The 18,369-nt window shown below is 40.4% G+C and overlaps 1 protein-coding gene across 4 annotated transcripts in view; it reads left to right on the forward strand.

The window, feature by feature from the left end:
• The window catches only part of FGD4 (FYVE, RhoGEF and PH domain containing 4), a 169,141-nt gene extending 154,480 nt beyond the window's left edge, over nucleotides 1-14,661 (forward strand). For all 4 annotated transcript variants that reach the window (XM_010954105.3, XM_045516055.2, XM_045516051.2 and 1 more), the window contains 6 exons: nucleotides 1,885-1,915; nucleotides 2,125-2,217; nucleotides 2,541-2,666; nucleotides 5,635-5,775; nucleotides 7,950-8,090; nucleotides 9,140-14,661. In XM_010954105.3, coding sequence (XP_010952407.2) covers nucleotides 1,885-1,915; nucleotides 2,125-2,217; nucleotides 2,541-2,666; nucleotides 5,635-5,775; nucleotides 7,950-8,090; nucleotides 9,140-9,397 — 790 coding nt within the window. In that variant the 3' untranslated portion in view covers nucleotides 9,398-14,661. The remainder of the gene's footprint in view (nucleotides 1-1,884; nucleotides 1,916-2,124; nucleotides 2,218-2,540; nucleotides 2,667-5,634; nucleotides 5,776-7,949; nucleotides 8,091-9,139) is intronic.
• Nucleotides 14,662-18,369: the final 3,708 nt, after the last annotated feature.

An 18,369-nucleotide genomic window follows, 5' to 3' on the forward strand; every position in this document is an offset into this window, starting at 1 on the left:
ATGAATGAAGGTGCTGCTGGCTCTGAACATCTACAACCTGAGACATGTCTCTGAACAGCAGAAGAGACACTATCGAGGTTTCTTGAGTTGCCTAAGTTGGGGACTCCAGCAGGTTGGGCTGTTTGCCCTTCAGGATGGGGCTGATGCGTGAAAAGGTTTCTGAAGTACAGACAGTCATCATTTTGTAGCGTTCTGGTATGCACTATTGGATGCCTTCCAATTAGTATTGAAAACACATTTTTTTCTTAAATTTCTTATTCCTCTAATCTCTGCTTTAGTTGTATTTATGATTGTATGGTGAATCAAAGATCTAAATGAAGTGTGATTACCTTTCTTCTAGTCTATCGTGAATGACTCAAGAATGCAGGCAAACATTGAAATTCTCAGAAAGTCAGATGGATTGCATGCAGCCCAAAATTGGATATATATTTGGTGATATTTAAAGAGAATTCACTTCTGAAGCCAACATGGCAGGGGGTGGGGGGGTGGATGTTCTGCTTTACCTACTAAATAAGTCAGCCTCAAGACGGACCTCTTCACTCAGCTTCCTCTTCCATATTCAAAAGAATATAAACTTTGGAATCAAAATTAATTTTTATAGCTTTTGTTCAGTGGTTTTCTGTTACTAAATGGATATAAGAGTATAATAAGAAGTAAATTAAACAAAGGAGTAAAAAGAAAATCTGCCCTGACTGGGAAAGTAAAACAAAGGGTATTAAAGACTTGTCAGATTAGTTTGCATTTAAAAGGCTAAAAGCAGCTAGCAAATAACTCTACTTCCAGGACAGCAGAGTTGATTTGGGGGGCGCAGGGCACAGCATTAGGGAGAAATGTTTTTTGAGGGGCAAAATCGAAGCCCTCCCCTCGCCCCCAAGGTTCTCGGTTCAAGGATTCCCCGGTGAAAGATCAGCAGAACCTTCCATCTGACAAGCCCGGAGTCCGGCAGCATGCTTGGCACGTCGTGATCTCAGTAATACATTTGTGGGAAAGACGGATGTGCTCACAGGAGCAGACCTCCTGCCAGACACATGCATGTGTGATATTCCGTGGGGCTGCGGCATGTGGCATGGCACTGGGACCCAAACTCAGCCCCAGCCTACCAAACACAGACAGAGCTGCCTCTTCACAAGCCCTCAAGGCGGAGACCTTACGGACTCCAGAGTCTATTAAGGGCAATTTTTTCCTAATCTATGACAGCAGCCAGCTGTATAAGCTACCTGCCAGGGAGATGAAATAAGGAAACTTTGCCTGAACAGGAGAATGGGGAACTTGACTATAGTCAGACGTTTTTTCCCAGCAGGAAATTATTAAGTGCTGGGCTTCATTAATCTGTGAAACCTCCTTCCTGCAGGCATTTAAATTTTTGTTGTGCTTTATCTGCAGTGAGTTAGGTATGCTATTGCCTGAAGCCTCTTAGCAAAATACAATTAAATTGTTTATCAAAGGAAACGTTAAATAGCTCCCTGAGGCCTTATAAAGGTATTTTAGATTCTCAAGGATAATTGCAGCCTTTTCTAAGATGGGCTGTGACTAGCAGCCTTTGAAAGCCTCGTGTTTTTGTAAAGTGGAATTAGAAGATGACTCCTGCATCTAGTGTAATACTGGGTCTACAGATTCCTGATACAGATGATGGTTGTTAAATGAAAGCCAAACTTAACTCTCCTCATCAAAAAGTATGCGTACCAAAGTAAGTAGATAGTCTAAAACTACGTTTATGAATTAATTTATTCAACTGCCTGAGATTCAGTCTAATTTTTATTATAACTCCTTCTTGGACATCCCTGAACTTTCTAGAAAGTTGAAATAACATAAAAACATAGTTTTATATACTAGGTGTAACTCATTAATATTCTATTTACTTTTTTTTTTTTTTTTTGGTTTTAGTTCTGAGCAAGACAAAGAAGAATGGATCAAGGTAAAACTGATTTCTATTTTCATTTTTGTTTTGTCATAACCCCCATATGTGTACCCAAATGTGCATATATTGTCGTATTATGCATGTATTATAGTCATCAGAATAAGGTCACTTGAGTTTTTAAGGTGACTCCCATCTTAGATAATTTGTTTAATAAAGTGTTTGCATTGATACTTTAGTGTGTGCTTTGAATTTCATGTGTATTTTAGGCACTTCAGGAGACGATTGATGCTTTCCATCAGAGGCATGAAACCTTCAGAAATGCGATTGCGAAGGATAATGACATCCACTTAGAGGTCTCTGTAAGTTGAATTCAGTTCTTAACTTTAAATTCTTTTCTCCTTGCGCTTGCAGGAGATCTGTCAGGTCATTTTTGTGACCCGGCCTTTTCCCGTTGTGGTGCCAGAACTGGCTATTTCGACAGAATCTCCTTCTTAGGGAAATACAGTAGTGAACGCCTCTTCACGCTGCTTAAACTTCTTTGAACCTTTCGTTTCTTTTCCTGCATCTTGAGTTTCAAAACACTGTATGAGCAGTGTTGTTAAAGTGCTTTTTTAAATAAATGAATTAATGAATGGAAATGACGGGTTTTGCCATTAAAATTGAATCTCCTTTCCCTGTTTAGACTGCTGAGCTAGGGAAACGGGCCCCGAGATGGATACGGGACAATGAAGTGACCATGTGCATGAAATGCAAGGAGCCTTTTAATGCGCTGACGAGGAGAAGGCATCACTGCCGAGCATGTGGACACGTACGTGCGGTTTCCTGATCATTAAGGTTGCCAGTCACTAGATAAAGTGTTGTCAAATCATCACCTTGGAAACGAACAAAGAAATCATTCAATACGTCACTTAATTGATAAACTTATTTTGGTGATAACTATATGCCAAGCGCTGTGCTGGGTCCTGGAGACAAAATGGTAAAATGATAGCTTCATCGAGCTCACGTTCTAACGGAGAAAAATAGACCAAAGTCAAGTAAACAGACAAGCATTTCAAATTACTGTAAATGCAATAAAGAAACAGGAGGTTAAAATGGGGGATAATGGAGAAGGATTTGGAACCAGTCGTAGTTAGGAAAATGAATACCTGTATGAAGGGTTGACATTTAAGCTGACGCCTGAAAGGTGATAAAGAGCTAACCGTGAGAAGCGAGACAGCAAGAACGTCCAGGCGGTGAGCAGCAGTGTGTCAGAAGCCCTGAGGCAGGAAGAAGCTTGATGAATTCTTGAGACTGCCAGCAGGTCACTCAGCAGGAGCATAGTGAGCGAGGGGAAGCGTGCGGTAAGAAGTAGGAGAGGTAATAACCCAAGGGGTCAATGACTGAGGAAACAAGAGATGGGGCCTAAGCTTCCGTGGAGATTCAGGTTTCTGATGAGGAGAGGGAAACTTCCCTCCCTGCTAACAGGAAGGATGAAGGGAGTGATGCATGCAAATGTGGGTGTCTTTTTGATTTGGTGGTGGGAAATGGGGGGATTGAGATCTGATGAGACCTACATGTTCACTGAAGCATCAGGAAGAGCCGTCATCTGAAACTGAAGGGGGAAGGAGGGAGCTGTTGGGGAGATTTGAGAACGAGGGCCAAGCATGAAATAGTTGTCTCTGGGCAGGGTAAAGTGAGCCTGCCCAAGAAGCAAAGGTGGACTGCTGGGTGCCCATTAGACATTGATGGTTACAAATGTAAAAGGACACACTAATCCATTTAAAGCAGTGATTTCTCTAGCAAGATTCAGCTACTCAAGCCAGAAGAGGCAGGTGATGGGTTTCCAGCGATTGAGTTGTTTCATGTGGAAAGAGTGAGAAGGCACAAAAGCATGACCTGAAAGCTGGAGAGAAGTAGGGGCAAGTTTTGGAGGGTCCTTGTAAACCAAGTTGAGGATAAATACTTTCTCCCGAACAGCAACGGGCAAACATCCAGAAGGGCAGGGATCGTGGTGTCATGACCAAGTATATTATTAGTAAGCTTTAGTGTGTCCGTCCTTATTTATAGCTCTTTTCGGTTATTCTCAGTTACACTGTGGATTTATTCATTGTTTTTTCCTAAGTTTTGATTCAGACAGTTTTATAATCAAAATTAAACTGATAGCAAACATCTTTTTCCCCCCTCAGGGTAAGACATTTTTTAAATCTATCATTGAGTTTGCTTGAAACGTTTTCAGATATTGACATAATTACCTTCAGTAAACAAACAAACAAAAAATGTTTGAATGTACTATGACATAATTTGAAAATAAATAAGATAGTATTTGATATGATTGCAGATACAGACATGTTCAATTCTAAATCCTATAATAACTTCATTGTCATCATGAGAAAACAATGAACATTTTTTATCATGAATTTTACATGCTGTGAAACTAAACCAAAAGTTTTACTAGTATTTATATTTCTTTTTGTCCACTATAAATGGGGGAAAATATGCTTCTAAAAGCAAGAAAATAATTTTTTAAACTACAAGAGTCTTTTTTTAAACAGTTACCCTTTAAGAATTAGAAAAAAATACCATTCAGTAAAAAGTAGCATGCAGTGTGCCTATAGTTGTTCATTTCTTGGCATTCTATAAATGTTTACTACATAAGTGGTGAGCAAAATATACAAGGACAGGTTTTCATAGAGCTTCCAGCCTACTGAGGGTGACAAGCATTAATTGAATAATCACACAAGTACATAATTAAAAATTATAATCAGTGTGTGAAGAAAAGCACACGGAAGTTTAGTAGCACGGTGATAGGAGATGGGCTGTTGTCAGGACGCTGGAGGAACCTCCCTTGAGGAAGTGACGTTTGAGTCAGTACGTGAAGGATGAGCAAGAGTGAGCTCGCGGAAGCAGAGGTGAGCGTGGCGGGGGGCACCGCTCTGTAGGGGCTGTGAGACGCCGGTGTCACTGAAGGTGGAGGAAGAGGGGCAGATCACGCAGGCCTTCAGAGGCCATAATTTAATTTGTTCATGATCCAAGAGCAAAGGGAAGACTTTGAAGGAATTTAAATCGAGGAGAAACATATCAAATTAGCATTTTTAAGGAAGCCTCCGGTGCTGTTTGGGAAATAGCTTAGAGCCAGACTAAGAGGAGTGGCCTGGACGCCAGTAAGAGTGCTCCCAGGACCAGTCACGAGGCTCTACTGGTCCAAACCAGGACACTGCTAGCTTGGACTCAGGTGACTGCAGGAAAGGTATAGAAAAATGGACAGGTTGAAAAAATTACCTAGGAGGCAGAATCAGCAGGGCTCTGCAATACGGTGAGTTCATGGGGTGAGGTAGACAGAGGTGTCGGGATGACACCGGGGTCTCAGACTCGCCACGACAGGGTAGAAGGCTGTGTTGTTTCCTGCTGTAGGAAGCGCGATGAGAGGGGAACATATTTGCGGGGTGGAGGGGTATGTGTGATAGGAGAAGGCTGAGGGCAAGGATGGCCACGAATTCACGTGGGGAGGGCACTGACGAAACATCCGGAGGTGTGACGTGTGAAGATCTGGACCAAGCCTTTGAGGATCTCCCACCTCTCGGCCAGGAAGAGAAGGAAGGGCAGGCAGAACCCGTCACAAGCCGCCTTTCAATGCCGGGACAGATACTCCGAGTGCCCCTGGGGATCTTCTTAGTCTAATACAAACTGGCCTTTTACATTGAACTTTTTCTCATTTCTCATCACCTATAGCTGACTATTGCTTACACCTTATTATTTTTAAATAATAGTATTCTTCACTCTTTTTTTTTAAATTTAAGGTGGTTTGCTGGAAGTGTTCTGATTACAAAGCTCAGCTTGAATATGATGGTGGTAAATTGAGCAAAGTGTGTAAAGACTGTTATCAAATAATAAGTGGATTCACAGACAGTGAAGAAAAGAAAAGAAAAGGAATTTTAGAGGTATGAAATATTAAATGTTGGATGTCTTTTAGATTTTTATACTAGGATCATAGAATATTCTGTTAACCCTGCAGAATACAAATAATATATTTTGTTATTTCTCTTAGTGTTTAACAATTTGGAGTATGACGAGCAAGATTTATATACTTCTGTTCTATGTTGCTGACTCTTGAGTAGGGGGAGGGTATAGCTCAAGTGGCAGAGCACGTACTTAGCATACACAGGGTCCTGGGTTCAATCCCCAGGACCACCTCTAAAAATAAATAAATAAACAAACCTTATTCCCCCCCCAAAAAAATAACAAAAAACAAAATAAAATAAATAAAAATAAAATATATTGCTGACCCTTGGGATCATGCTTAGCTGTATAGAAAGAAAGGGGGCAGTGCTGTGTTAACCAGCGTGCATTTGAGAGTGAAATCCAGTCCTTCCTTGGTGTCTGTGGAGGACTGACTCTAGGACCCCCCACAGATACCAAAATCCACGGGTGCTCAAGTCTCTGATATACAAAGGCTTGGTACAGTCGGCCCTCCTTATCTGCACGTTCTGCATCCCCAGTTACAAAGGGCCAATCGTGTATTGATTTTGTGAAGTCAAATATTAGAGTATTAATTGGCATCTCTTCTAATGCCTGACTTATTATAATATCCACATATTTTTAATAGGAAAGTTTTTCTCTCATTTTCATCATATTGGCTTTGAAAACTACTGTATGAAATTTTTAAAATTTAGCAATGTAATTACCTGAAAAACTTTTCCAATTTACTGCATTAAAAGCATCATTTAATGGCCAGTGACAGTAATCTGAGAACTGCATTGAAATATTATTGAAATGCCTCATAAGTGAATTTGACTCATGTGTTAGATAAATTCAGACCCAAGCCCAGGAACTCTACTGCAGCTTGTGTCTGAAGTGAGTTTCACACCCAGAGATGTTAACAACATAAGGGGTAAATATAAGGCTTTTGGGACAGATAGCCTCCAAGATAGCCTGGAAATCTATGAAGAGTAGGTTCATGATCAAAATTCCTATGTATCTAAAGTCATAGATATACTTGGTTTATTAAGAGTATCTGGGGGAGGGGATAGCTCAGTTGGTAGGAGCACATGCTTAGCATGCATGAGGTCCTGGGTTCAATCCCCACTACCTCCTCTAAGAATAAATAAATACTAAATAAACCTAATTACCTCCCTCCACCAAAAAAATAAATAAATGAACTTAAAAAACCCTATGGTTTAAGAAATAGACTCACAGACATAGAACACAAACTATGGTTACCAAAGGGGAAATATGCATAATAAAAACCATGATTTAGTCATTCCCTTTTTAGCCAGTGATTTATATTGGGAGACAAAGCAGGAAACTGTAAATGGCCCTGCAAAGAGTTACTGCAATTTTAAAGCCTTCAAAATTATCTCAGGTATAGGCTAGAGACTGCCAGTAAGTATTTACCTCTTGGCCGCGGCTTTCCCACGCAGTGATGTCGGTACAGCGTTGTGGCTAAGAGTTCAAACTCTGGATCCAGATGCAAATCCTAGCACGCCAGTACCTAAACGCGCGATCTCAGGAAAGCTCTTTCGCCTCTCAGCCTGGTGATAATGAAAGTAGGAACTGCTCCGGGGGAGGGGGCAGCTCACGTGGCAGAGCACATGCCTAGCACGCACGAGGTCCTAGGTCCTGGGTTCGATCCCCGGTACCTCCTCTGAAAATAAATGAATGAATAAACCTAATTACCTCCCCCTCTAAAAAAAAAAAAAAAAAAAAAAAAAAAAAAAAAAAAAAAAAAAGACAATAAAAATTAACACCAATTAAAAAAAGAAAGCAGGAACTACTCGGGGTTGGTGTGAGGTTTAAATGAAATGAAACACATAGCGAGCTAAGAAAAGTGCCTTGTGGAGAAAGCAGTCAAGGAATGTTTAGTTTTATTTAAATTCAGGGTCTGGTAACACAAAGTTAAAATGGTCTTAAATGTTTTCCCATGCTAGTAATAGGTCTAGATGAATGTTCAAATAATAATTGCCGGTCAGCCTTTTTTGGGGCAACCCCAGAAGACGTTTTACTTAGACACATTGTAGCTTAGCGAATGTTCTCTTAAGTTGAATTACTTCTCTAATCTGGTTCATTTGTGTTCATTCTCTCACTTGCACTCCTGCTCTCCATCTCATTCTTCTAGATTGAATCGGCAGAAGTATCTGGGAACAGCGTGGTGTGCAGCTTCCTTCAGTACATGGAGAAGTCGAAACCTTGGCAGAAAGCTTGGTGTGTGATCCCCAAGCAAGACCCCCTCGTGCTGTACATGTACGGGGCCCCCCAGGTACCCAGCCAGCTTCTTTCTGAAGGAACAGAGGGAGGCCCGTGGGCACTGAACCTAAAACCCCTCCATGTGCTTCTCTATAGGACCGAATTCAGAGAGTTTCACTGTTTCGTTACAATTGGAAAATAGTAACTAAAATACAAGCTTATTTAGCCTGACTGATCCCTCTATAGCCAATAGTTCCTTCTGCTTGTTTATGGATCATTTGCCCCCTTCTCTCATTCCCATTCAGTGGGTTTGAGGAAATGTGGGTTGAGTTAGGAACGGGCATGGGGAGAAGGGGTTGAATCAAAGGAGAAGGAGCCTTTTTAATGATGGGAAATATTAGCAAGCCCTTTTTTCCTGAATAGAGGGATGCCTGAAAAAGAAAAGAATGTGAGAGGAAGGTGAATTTAAATCAACTTTGTAACAGTTTGTTGAGACCTTCTGTTCACTTATCTGAGATGAATCTGTGGGAACAGCAGATTTGAGCCAGACACTATGTGTGGATTGTGCTGTGCGTAAAAAACCAACAACACTGGAACCAATTGTGCGTTCATCTGGGAACATAAAATGTTTAATGTAGCCTATATCTACATTGAGGGCTAGTCAAACTTTATTTTAGAAATAGATTAAAAATGCCAAGGTATATATTTTATTCTATCTCATTGTTTTTCCTATAATCTTTTCCAGTCCATAAGTAAATTGATGCGTGAATGAATGAAACACCAAATAAAACTGCATCTGGTAGTGAAGTCCATCATTAATGTTTGCTGGACTTGTACAGTAGGGTGATTATCCCCCTTTTCACTGAATGAGGAGTTGAATGGGCTCTCTCACAGAGAAGGAGGTGTGCGGTCAGTGAATTCTAACCGATTTAGATGTCAGTGCTCATTCATGAATGCATTCGGGCAACACGATCAGCGGCCTCATGCTCGGGCACTGTGCTAAGCATGGGATTGCCTCTCTCTCCATGGAGAGCTCACAACACAAGTCTTTGTAGGTAAGGTGGTAGAAAAGGAAGTTTAGTGGGAGCTCGATCACATCTCACTGCCACGTTTTCCCCTTAGGACGTCAGAGCACAGGCCACCATTCCACTCCTGGGCTATGTCGTGGACGATATGCCGAGGAGTGCAGACCTGCCGCACAGTTTCAAACTGACCCAGTCCAAGTCCGTGCACAGCTTTGCTGCAGACAGTGAGGAGCTGAAGCAGAAGTGGCTGAAGATCATCCTCTTAGCTGTCACAGGTGAGACACCAGATGGCCCTAGCAAGCAGCCAGACGCTTTGGACGAGCATCCTGAATCTAAGAGACAGTCCGAATGCTGAGCCCCAGGACCGTCCGTGGTGTGGGGGCCAAGGGGGTCTCAAGATTTACAGCTCAAGACATTCCCAGCTCTCCTTACTCCTCTCCTAGCACTTTATGTTGAAAACACGGGCCCAAATGCATCTTTTGGGGCACTATTTTCCTATGTTTATGTACTCTTAGTGAGATTAATGTGCAGAGCCATTCTACCCATAAAAAGTTTGAAATAATGTGAAAAATGGAGCTTTTTTTTAATGAGCTATTCCTTGAATATGTACTTTTGGGGAAAAAAAAAAGTGGTATCAATTAATTCTGTCATTTCAGGTTAGAAAAGGCCACTTCATTTAAGGAATCCTTTAACGTCTTCACTTTCACATGTAGGATTGTAACAGTTTGAAAGATATACCTCTATGTTGCCAAAATAGATCTACGGTTTAAAAAAATACAGGGACAGTTTAGAATATCATATTAACTTATTTTATTTAGTTTATAAAGCTCAAGCTGCATAAATGATGTATGTTCTTTTAAAACAAAAAGGACAAATTGTTGGTGTTCAAACTTTCAACTTATTGAGAAAAGATAATACTTGTTTTTATAGAAATACTCCTAAGAATAAAATATCTTAAATATATAGCGATTATGTATATATAGTATTAAATATAAATATATATATACACACACACTATATGTGCTTTTTTCTTCAGCTTAAGGCTCATATTTGTTTTCTAATTTATTTTTTAAATATACAGCATGTTTTATCTTGGAATGGAGCAGTGTTCTAAACTTAAGAAATGTTTTTGGTGACTTATGTTTTAGCTGGTTGACATCCAAGGGTATTGATATTTTTATAATAAGAAGACGCTATAATTTATGTGGCATGGGTTGTATTAGTGAGTTCCAACGGTATTTTTAAAGTACTGTTTTTCTTTGTTCTGTGCCTATTTAAAACAGTGCCTCTCTTTGAAGGTGCTAATAATGCCTACTTAAGTGTAATATGAGGGTTTAATTAATGCTTCAGTCTTGGTTATTCTGAGAAAAGGTGCATTCCGGTCGCGGGGTGGTCAGAGTCATGCAGGTTGCTGTCCCTTGTGCAGCCCTCTGATTGTCACAGCAGTTATTAAAATCAGCACGTACAAGACAGCTGACCCTACGCAGAGCTGGGACATTTGGAAACTACATTTATTGTTACATTTTTCTTCTCCGTAAGACTGTTAAGTGTGGTTAAATGAGGACTATGTATAATTAACACTTAAGATAATTGTGTGAGCCTATTCCTTTGTCAGACTGAAACAAAATTCACATAAGATTACCTGTGTTTGGGGGGTGGGGTGGGTAGGTAATTGAAGATAGTTTATGTTCAACTCTAAACCACATCACTAAAGAAGAGTGGGAGAAAATACAATATAGAAAAATGATATTTTGATGGCAGGTTTGGGGGAGGTACATAATGACTGATGCAAGTTTGAGCATTTTTTCCCCCATTTATCCTCTGGGGAGTTTTAACAGACAAAGTGTGATTCCTTGTCACAAAGGCTGCTCTTTATTATATTGTAGTTATGATTAAAATCTCACATTAAGTTGGCTATTTAAGTTAGTGCTGTTCTCAAAATTAGATCTTTTTTTTTTAAATTTACTCTGTCATGTTCCAAACGTTGTCACTTTTTAATGCATCTCTCTGCTAGAAATCCCCAAGAACGACCCCACTGTCCTCAGCTTTTGGGGGATTATACCTTAAATGTAGGACAGATGCACTCAGGACTTGCGATTCATTTATTCAGGCCCTGTTTTTTTAGAGAAATATTTGAAATATCTCCTTTTTCCCCCTCGTATCCCTAAGAAGCAGGTGAACTTACGATGGCGGACATGATTTGGCTGCCTTCCTCTGCAAAAGGAATACCAGCCAGGATTGTTAATATTAAACCAGGTACTTGGAGTCAAAAAGAGAGAAGGTAGCTTCTTAGGCCCTGTTAAATTAAGGATGGACTAAAAAAGTTTTGCATTGCTTCTCTTTTCTAGTTGCCAAGTGTGCATATGTGTGTGTGAGTTCAGAGGTGGTTACTAAGGTTAAACTATACCGATGGATCGTGATGCTTTGGTTTGAATCTCAAGAAGAGAGAAGCGGGAAAAATGTAGAATCAGTACCAGGAGATGGGGACTTTTGTAACTGGGGACAGAACAACGGAAACGCGGAGGGCAATTAGGAGATTAACGAGCCAGATTATTTTTGAAAACTATTCTAACGGCAAGAAAGCTACATTTCCACTACCAGTAAGTTCTTCTGGAATAGAAGTAACATGGACGTATTCAAGGTTTGGCTCAGTAAATATCAAATGTGATTTAATTTAGATACTGAAAGAAAACTCATGGAAAGGGAATAATATCACGCTTTAACATTCTCTTTAATTTTTTTTCCCTAAAAATTAGACATATTAGTATTGGAAGAGAATTTCTACTTATCCAGTCACGATCTTTGCGTGACACGTGCTCTTTTGCCGCGCAGAGAGAAGCAGTGAAGGAGCCTTATGCCTGTTTCTTGTTAAAGTATCACTAACGCTTTTACTTGGAGAAAGGCAAAGGAGTGCTCTTAGCCATCTTAAAAGACTCAACCGAAAGACCTTAAAGTGTGGTTGATTGGTTAGAAGAAGAATCTGTCTTTCGCTGTCTGAGACACCTGAGCAGTCATGGCAAATTGAACCTAGAAAAATAATTGGTTGCTCTACTATTAAAACCAACATTCCATTTGGGTCCTATTTTTTAGAATATTGTCTCTAATTTGGTGCTTTCCAAGTCATCTTTTCTTTAAAGTGCCCTTCCTCCAAACTTAAAAAATACTTCTTTGATAAGAACTGCTCTTCATTATAAAACATTCCGATTTTTTTACACTTTAATTTTTCTTTATCGAAGGTCTGTCACTTGGTATATTAACTATGAATGTAGTGCAGACGTATCTCCAGGTTTTAAGTGGGGCCCAATGATGGAAAGTGCCACCAGCCACTTTTGTGATAATGGCATCTCCAGTGCCATCGTGTATGCAAGCAATAACGCTCTTCAGGGTAGGTTTTTATACCGAAATTTTAATGTGAACATTCCCAAGTGATGCCAGAATTCAAATTGCTCAGTGTAGGGAAGAGAAAGTGTGTGTGGTAGGGGCGGGGGGTGGGGGGGAGGCAGACAACATCATTCCTTGGATTCAAGTAACTATCAAAAGCCTTTTTTACTTTTGCAAAGGGTACGGATGGTAAAAACAGCCAAACACACCTGTACTGCTTTATCAAGTTACATTTCGTTTTCCATGAAGTTTAATACAGATTGGCGTCCTTATCTTCACGGGGTGACATACCCCAATTTTTAAAAATTACCAACCTTTTTATTGTGTACTTTGTGGAAACAGGGTTTTTTGTTGTTTTTTTTTTCCCTCAACCCCTTCTAATTTTAGATCTCATTTCTGGTTATACTCAAAGCCTTAAGTTCTTATTCTGAGTGTATTACCTGTGATAACTGTAATAATGACCTTTCTGGGCTGAAATATCCTGGGCTGAATATCCTGAGAAAAAAGGCATCAAGAGAAGCAAATAAAACTTTTGAGGACAAAGGTCTTCCCGCGCCCCCCCCCCACCAGGCATCCTTGCTGTAATGCAGAATCGAACATTAATTACAATTTTCTATATCACGTGATGTTCCTATTAGCGGGTCTAAGATTAAGCACATGGTATTTATAAGCTAAAATTAATTCGAAAGGCAAGAATGTCTTAATGTCTTCATTCTTAAATTTTGTATTCTTCACGAATGTATTCATATAAAACTGGGTAACCTGTTCTTAATAGGATTGTATTGTACATCTGTAACATCTGTAATGGATCCTGTTAACTTCTTCATTCTCATCCAATTTTAGTAGAATCCAGTTGCTTTTTATTTCCATATTACGATCTACTATGGATTCTTCAGGTTTAGAAAATATGAGTATGATATATAAAAGCCACTAGATCCACTTTTAAAACCCTTCCTGTGAATTTATGCGTATGTAAATATGTAAAAACTGCTGATTTCCAATTCTGTTTTTCCATAGGAATGAAATTTTTATAGAAACTGTTCTTTTTAACTTAACTATTTTAACATAAATTATTTACATGGATTTTTTGGTATAATTCATTCTTATGTATGCCCTGTAATCATGTTGTCATGGAAGACGACTGCTTTCTTTACTGATATGTAGAGAGGAATTGGAGAAGCACTGAGACAAGCAAGAATGGACAGACAGATGGACAGAAGGAGTCCATCGGTCTCCAAATCAGAGCAATATATGTTAGGATAAGAGAAAAATACTTGAACAGCAGAGGGACATAAACTGTAAGATACAAATCTACGTGATCGCACACTGATGGGGTCCACTGCACCCGGCCTTTCGTCTGGCCTCTGGACCGTTAGTATCTTGTCATTACTTTTTCTTTAGACTTAAAAAAATAATAATTTCTATTGGGTAGTTTTCTGCCCTGTTTATTGACATAGAAAAAAAATCCCTCTGAAGTCAATCACAGTCTTCTACTTTCTGGGCTGAGCATTTGGCAGAGTACAGTGTCCTTTCTGTCTTTTGAGATGAAGTAGCACATGGCTTGTACAAGATAGTTGTTAACTCATTGGGGGTCACTGTGAGTTACATGACGGTTACCCCTTCCTGAAACTCATTACAGATTGAATTAGTGAGATTAGGTAGATTTAGTGAGAAATCAAGAAATCTCATTGTAGCATATTTTATTAATAAGTGAATACCAAATACATAGAGTGATATGTATAGGTTTGGGAAGAGAAATAATAGTCTATGTGGACCATTATGATAACAGAATTGCATTATCTATTACACATTATATGGATGTTGGAATGTATCACTTGGGTGGGGGTGGGGAGGTCTCCCTACATTAGCAATCATGTCTGTACATAGAACCTTGTTTTGTTTTTTTAAAACCAAACTAGCATTTCATTTTGTGACAATTGACTGATTTTTTTTTTTTTTTTGAGTAAGTGTTGTCTGGGTTTTTGAATTGTTGACTGATCAGTTTGAAAAGGTATGTTAGCAGAATTTTAGAGTTAAATGTGAAAAAAAGTGTACACAAAATAATTTTTCCTTTCTAGCTATATGAATGTAAAATACTTGCAGATAGTGTATATAATTTGTAACATATGTATATTTGGTCATAAAGACAGAGAATTGGAAACATTGTAAAATTAAGCACTTTAATTCTATTAAATAGTAAACATTTGTATCTTATAAATAAATACATCCTTAAATGAATTCTAAAGACTTAGATATTATTTCAGCTAGGATTATGTATGTTCAGCTCACAATAATTTTGGTTGTTAGAAATGTTGGTTGACTCAGAAAAAAGTTACTGCATAGGGTACTGATGGTCCTTCCCACCACCAGTCCCACCAAAACCTGCATAAATCTTTTGAGAATAAAGCTTGTGGTGGGGGGAGGGTATAGCTCAAGTGGTAGAGCACATGCTTAGCATGCACGAGGTCCTGGGTTCAATCCCCAGCACCTCCACCAAAGATAAACCTAATTACTTCTCCCTGTAAATGGAATAATTAAATGATATAATAATAAATAAAATTAAGACAGAAGCCAGGGTTCCCCAGGTGTAGAGATGGTGGCTTCTCCCTGAGATAACTCCAAAACTAGATCTCCAGGAACGGTGCAGCAGGGCTGCTCTGTTCTCTTTGAAATGACTGCTTCAGTCCATGGTGTATGGTATTGCCTGCATGGCTCAGTCTTACATAGTGACACACAAGTCAAAGGAACTGTGGGTCTTGGTCCTGCTATGGCCTTAGGCAATTTACCTGAATCCCAATAATAAATTCTTACAGTCGTTTCAAGGAATAAGAAAAAGGCACTTGGTAACTCTGAAGCACTATACAAATAGCATTTCCTGGAGCAGTTTACTGGGTATCATACAGTCACCGTATTGGCCTTCGATTTAAAAAATTAAAGATATCCCCAAAAGGAATCCTAAGTGACTTCCAATATGATTTCATAAGTAAAACATTTCCAGAAATAATATTTTTTAGACATTCATTACCTTTCTTCAGGCCTTAATGAACCAATTCATTTATCGATACTTACAAGCAGTTGGCATCAGCTGAAGAATTCTTTAAAATGTTGCCCTTGGCCCATCGACACGACTTGTTTGGGTCCACCTTACACGGGAGTGGAAACACGGCGGAGAGAGGGCCGGTGTGGCCTATTCAGGGCTTCTCAGACTTCAGTGTGCATCCCCTGAGGGTCTTACTCAACTGCGGATTCTGAGTCGCAAGGTCAGCGATGAAGCCGTTCTTGTTAATGACGTCTTGCGTGATGTCAGTGCTCTGAAACCACTCCTGGAGGAACAGGCTCACGGTGGAAAGGACTCTGTCGTAGACAGCTGGCTAGAAACCCTTGGCTCTGTCACTTACTCTTTGTGACTTAGGCACAAACTCTCCCTTGAAAAGTTGTGGGACTTAAATGAGACAATATTATAATGTATTGCCTGGCCCGGATGAGACATTCAGTAAATAACTGTTAACATTAACGGAGATCGTTGAGCTACTGCAGAAGTGTGCAGCCCTGGCTGTACGTTAGACGCACCTGGGAGTAAACTGAGTCGTGCTCTGGCTTCACCCTCAGAAACCCCTATCTTGTGGTGGTTGGCCTGTGGGTATTAGTATTTGCAAAAATTCCCCAGGTGATCCTGATGGGAAGCCTCATTTGAGAAACACTGATTACATATTTACTCAGCGCTTGGTTCTGTGTCAAACACTCTACGTGCACATCACAGCAGCACCTGTAAGATTTTCACACAAGCAAACAGGTTTAGAGAGGTTACGTGACTTGCCGCTCAGCTCCTGGCGCCCTCTCGTCCTCCCATGCCCACTTTAAAGGTTCAATCACTAACCAGCCCTTTGCGTTCAGTTCACTCAACGCCCTCTCTGGCTTTGTCCTGCTTGTTTGCCAAAACCAAAACCTGGGTTTACTCAACTCTGTCTTCTCCATGCCCACAACCCCTGCCGCTGAGCAAGATGAACACCTATACTGATTGGTGTGATTTTAAATGTGTCACTAGATGACTATTTCACACCTCCTTTCTCCTCAAACCTCCATCGCCTCCCTCATCCTCGACCCAATTGATAACCTTCCCCACTTTACTCAGAAAATTAAAGTAATTGGCGGGGCACTTCCACAGTCTTCCCACAACCACATCGAGCCATCTACCAACACTTGGGTCCCACATCCTGACTGGATAATCCATGTTGCTTACCTAAACCTGGTGTCTCCAATTGTGCGCCACCTCCTACCCCCACTCACCTTCTCAAGGGTACTGCTCCAGCCACTCTGCTTTTCTCATACAATATACAAAGTCCTCCCTCTTTACTGGGTCTTTCTTTCAGCAAACACATGCATAATTTCCCCCAACCTAAATAATAAACTTCCCCCGCCAGTTACCACCCACTCCCCCCTGCCTTTTGGAGCAATACTTGAGTTTTCTGTGCTTGTCTCCAGTTCCTTGCTAACCATTCTCTCCTAAGTGGACTTCAGCCACACTCTTGCCCCCACCATTTAAATGAAATTGCTCTCATCAGCGTGAACAGTGACTTCCATGTTGCTAATCCAGTGGTCAATTCTCAGTTCTCATCTTGACTTATTGGCATTTGCTATACCTGGTCATACCCTTCTCCAAAATTCACTTCTTCCCTTGGCTTGCAGGTCTCCAAACACTTGGTTATTCTTTCTATTCCTCTCTTAGTCTCCTTTGCTGTTTTCTACACATCTTCTAGACTTCTTAGTGGTACCCAGGATGAGGTATGTCCTGGGTTCTTTATCCGCGCTCGTTTCATTGGTGATCACATATAATTTCACACTGTCGACTCCCAATTTTATATCTCCAGCTCTTAACTATTCCTCTGCACACTACAAACATGTATCTATCTACTTGTCCTCTCCACTTGGATGCCTAGTAGACAATCTTAAATTTAACCTGTGCAAAACTGAGCTGATCTCTCCCCACACAACCTACCCCATCCGTAACTTTTCCCCGTCTCAGTTCATTGCAACTCCGGTTTCCAAGTTGCTCAGGCCGAAAGCTTTCATCTCAGACTCCTCTCTTTTTCAGACTACACATCCAGTGTATCAGGAAATGACATTAACTCACCTTCAGAATGTACCTAGAATCAGATCTCTCACCAGTGCGGCTGCTACCATCCTGTCCTGAACCACCATCTTGCTGCACTGTCACAGTAGCTTTCTACTGAGTCGCAAGGCTTCCAGCCCTCCCCCACCCCTCACCTTGTCAAATACGCAATCAGGGGAGTCTGTCAAAACACAGATTCTGTTGCTTCTCTACCCCAATCCCTCCAGGGGCTCCCCATTTCCCTCAGAATAAGAGCCAGAGTCCTCTGGCCTCACAAGGTCCTGCGTGTCTCCCCACCACCAGCACCCTGGACCACGCATCTTGCTTTTCTGTAAACAAGCAGAGCACACGTAAGCCGTATAACACAGACGCTGGCTGTCCCTTCTTCCTGCAGTGCTCCTTCCCTAGACATCCACACGGTTTACACCTCTGCCAGTTTAAAGTCTTTGTTCAGATACCACCACGATCTCACTGGACTATGAGATTTTAGATTTACAGCTGCCTCCACCACCCACATATCATTCCCATCCTTGCTAATCTGTTCTATCTTTTCCCATAGCACTTAGCATCTTGTAACAAACTAAGTAACTAGCTGTTTATTTTTTATTGTCTATCTACACCTATTAGAACAGAAGCTCCACAAAGGTAAGGATTTTTATATGTTTTGATCACTGATGTCCCTAATCCCCACATTGTAGGCGCTCAAATACTGAACACAAAATCTAGATTATATAAAATAACAAAATGAGCAGAACTGTTCCGAAGTATCGGACCTCTGGAATAGAGGCTGAGAGGAAGAGAAATCAACATTTTATATAGCTAAATTGTTTTAATAG

The sequence above is a fragment of the Camelus bactrianus genome, chromosome 34 (genome assembly GCF_048773025.1).
Source record: "Camelus bactrianus isolate YW-2024 breed Bactrian camel chromosome 34, ASM4877302v1, whole genome shotgun sequence".
Lineage (NCBI taxonomy): Eukaryota > Metazoa > Chordata > Mammalia > Artiodactyla > Camelidae > Camelus > Camelus bactrianus.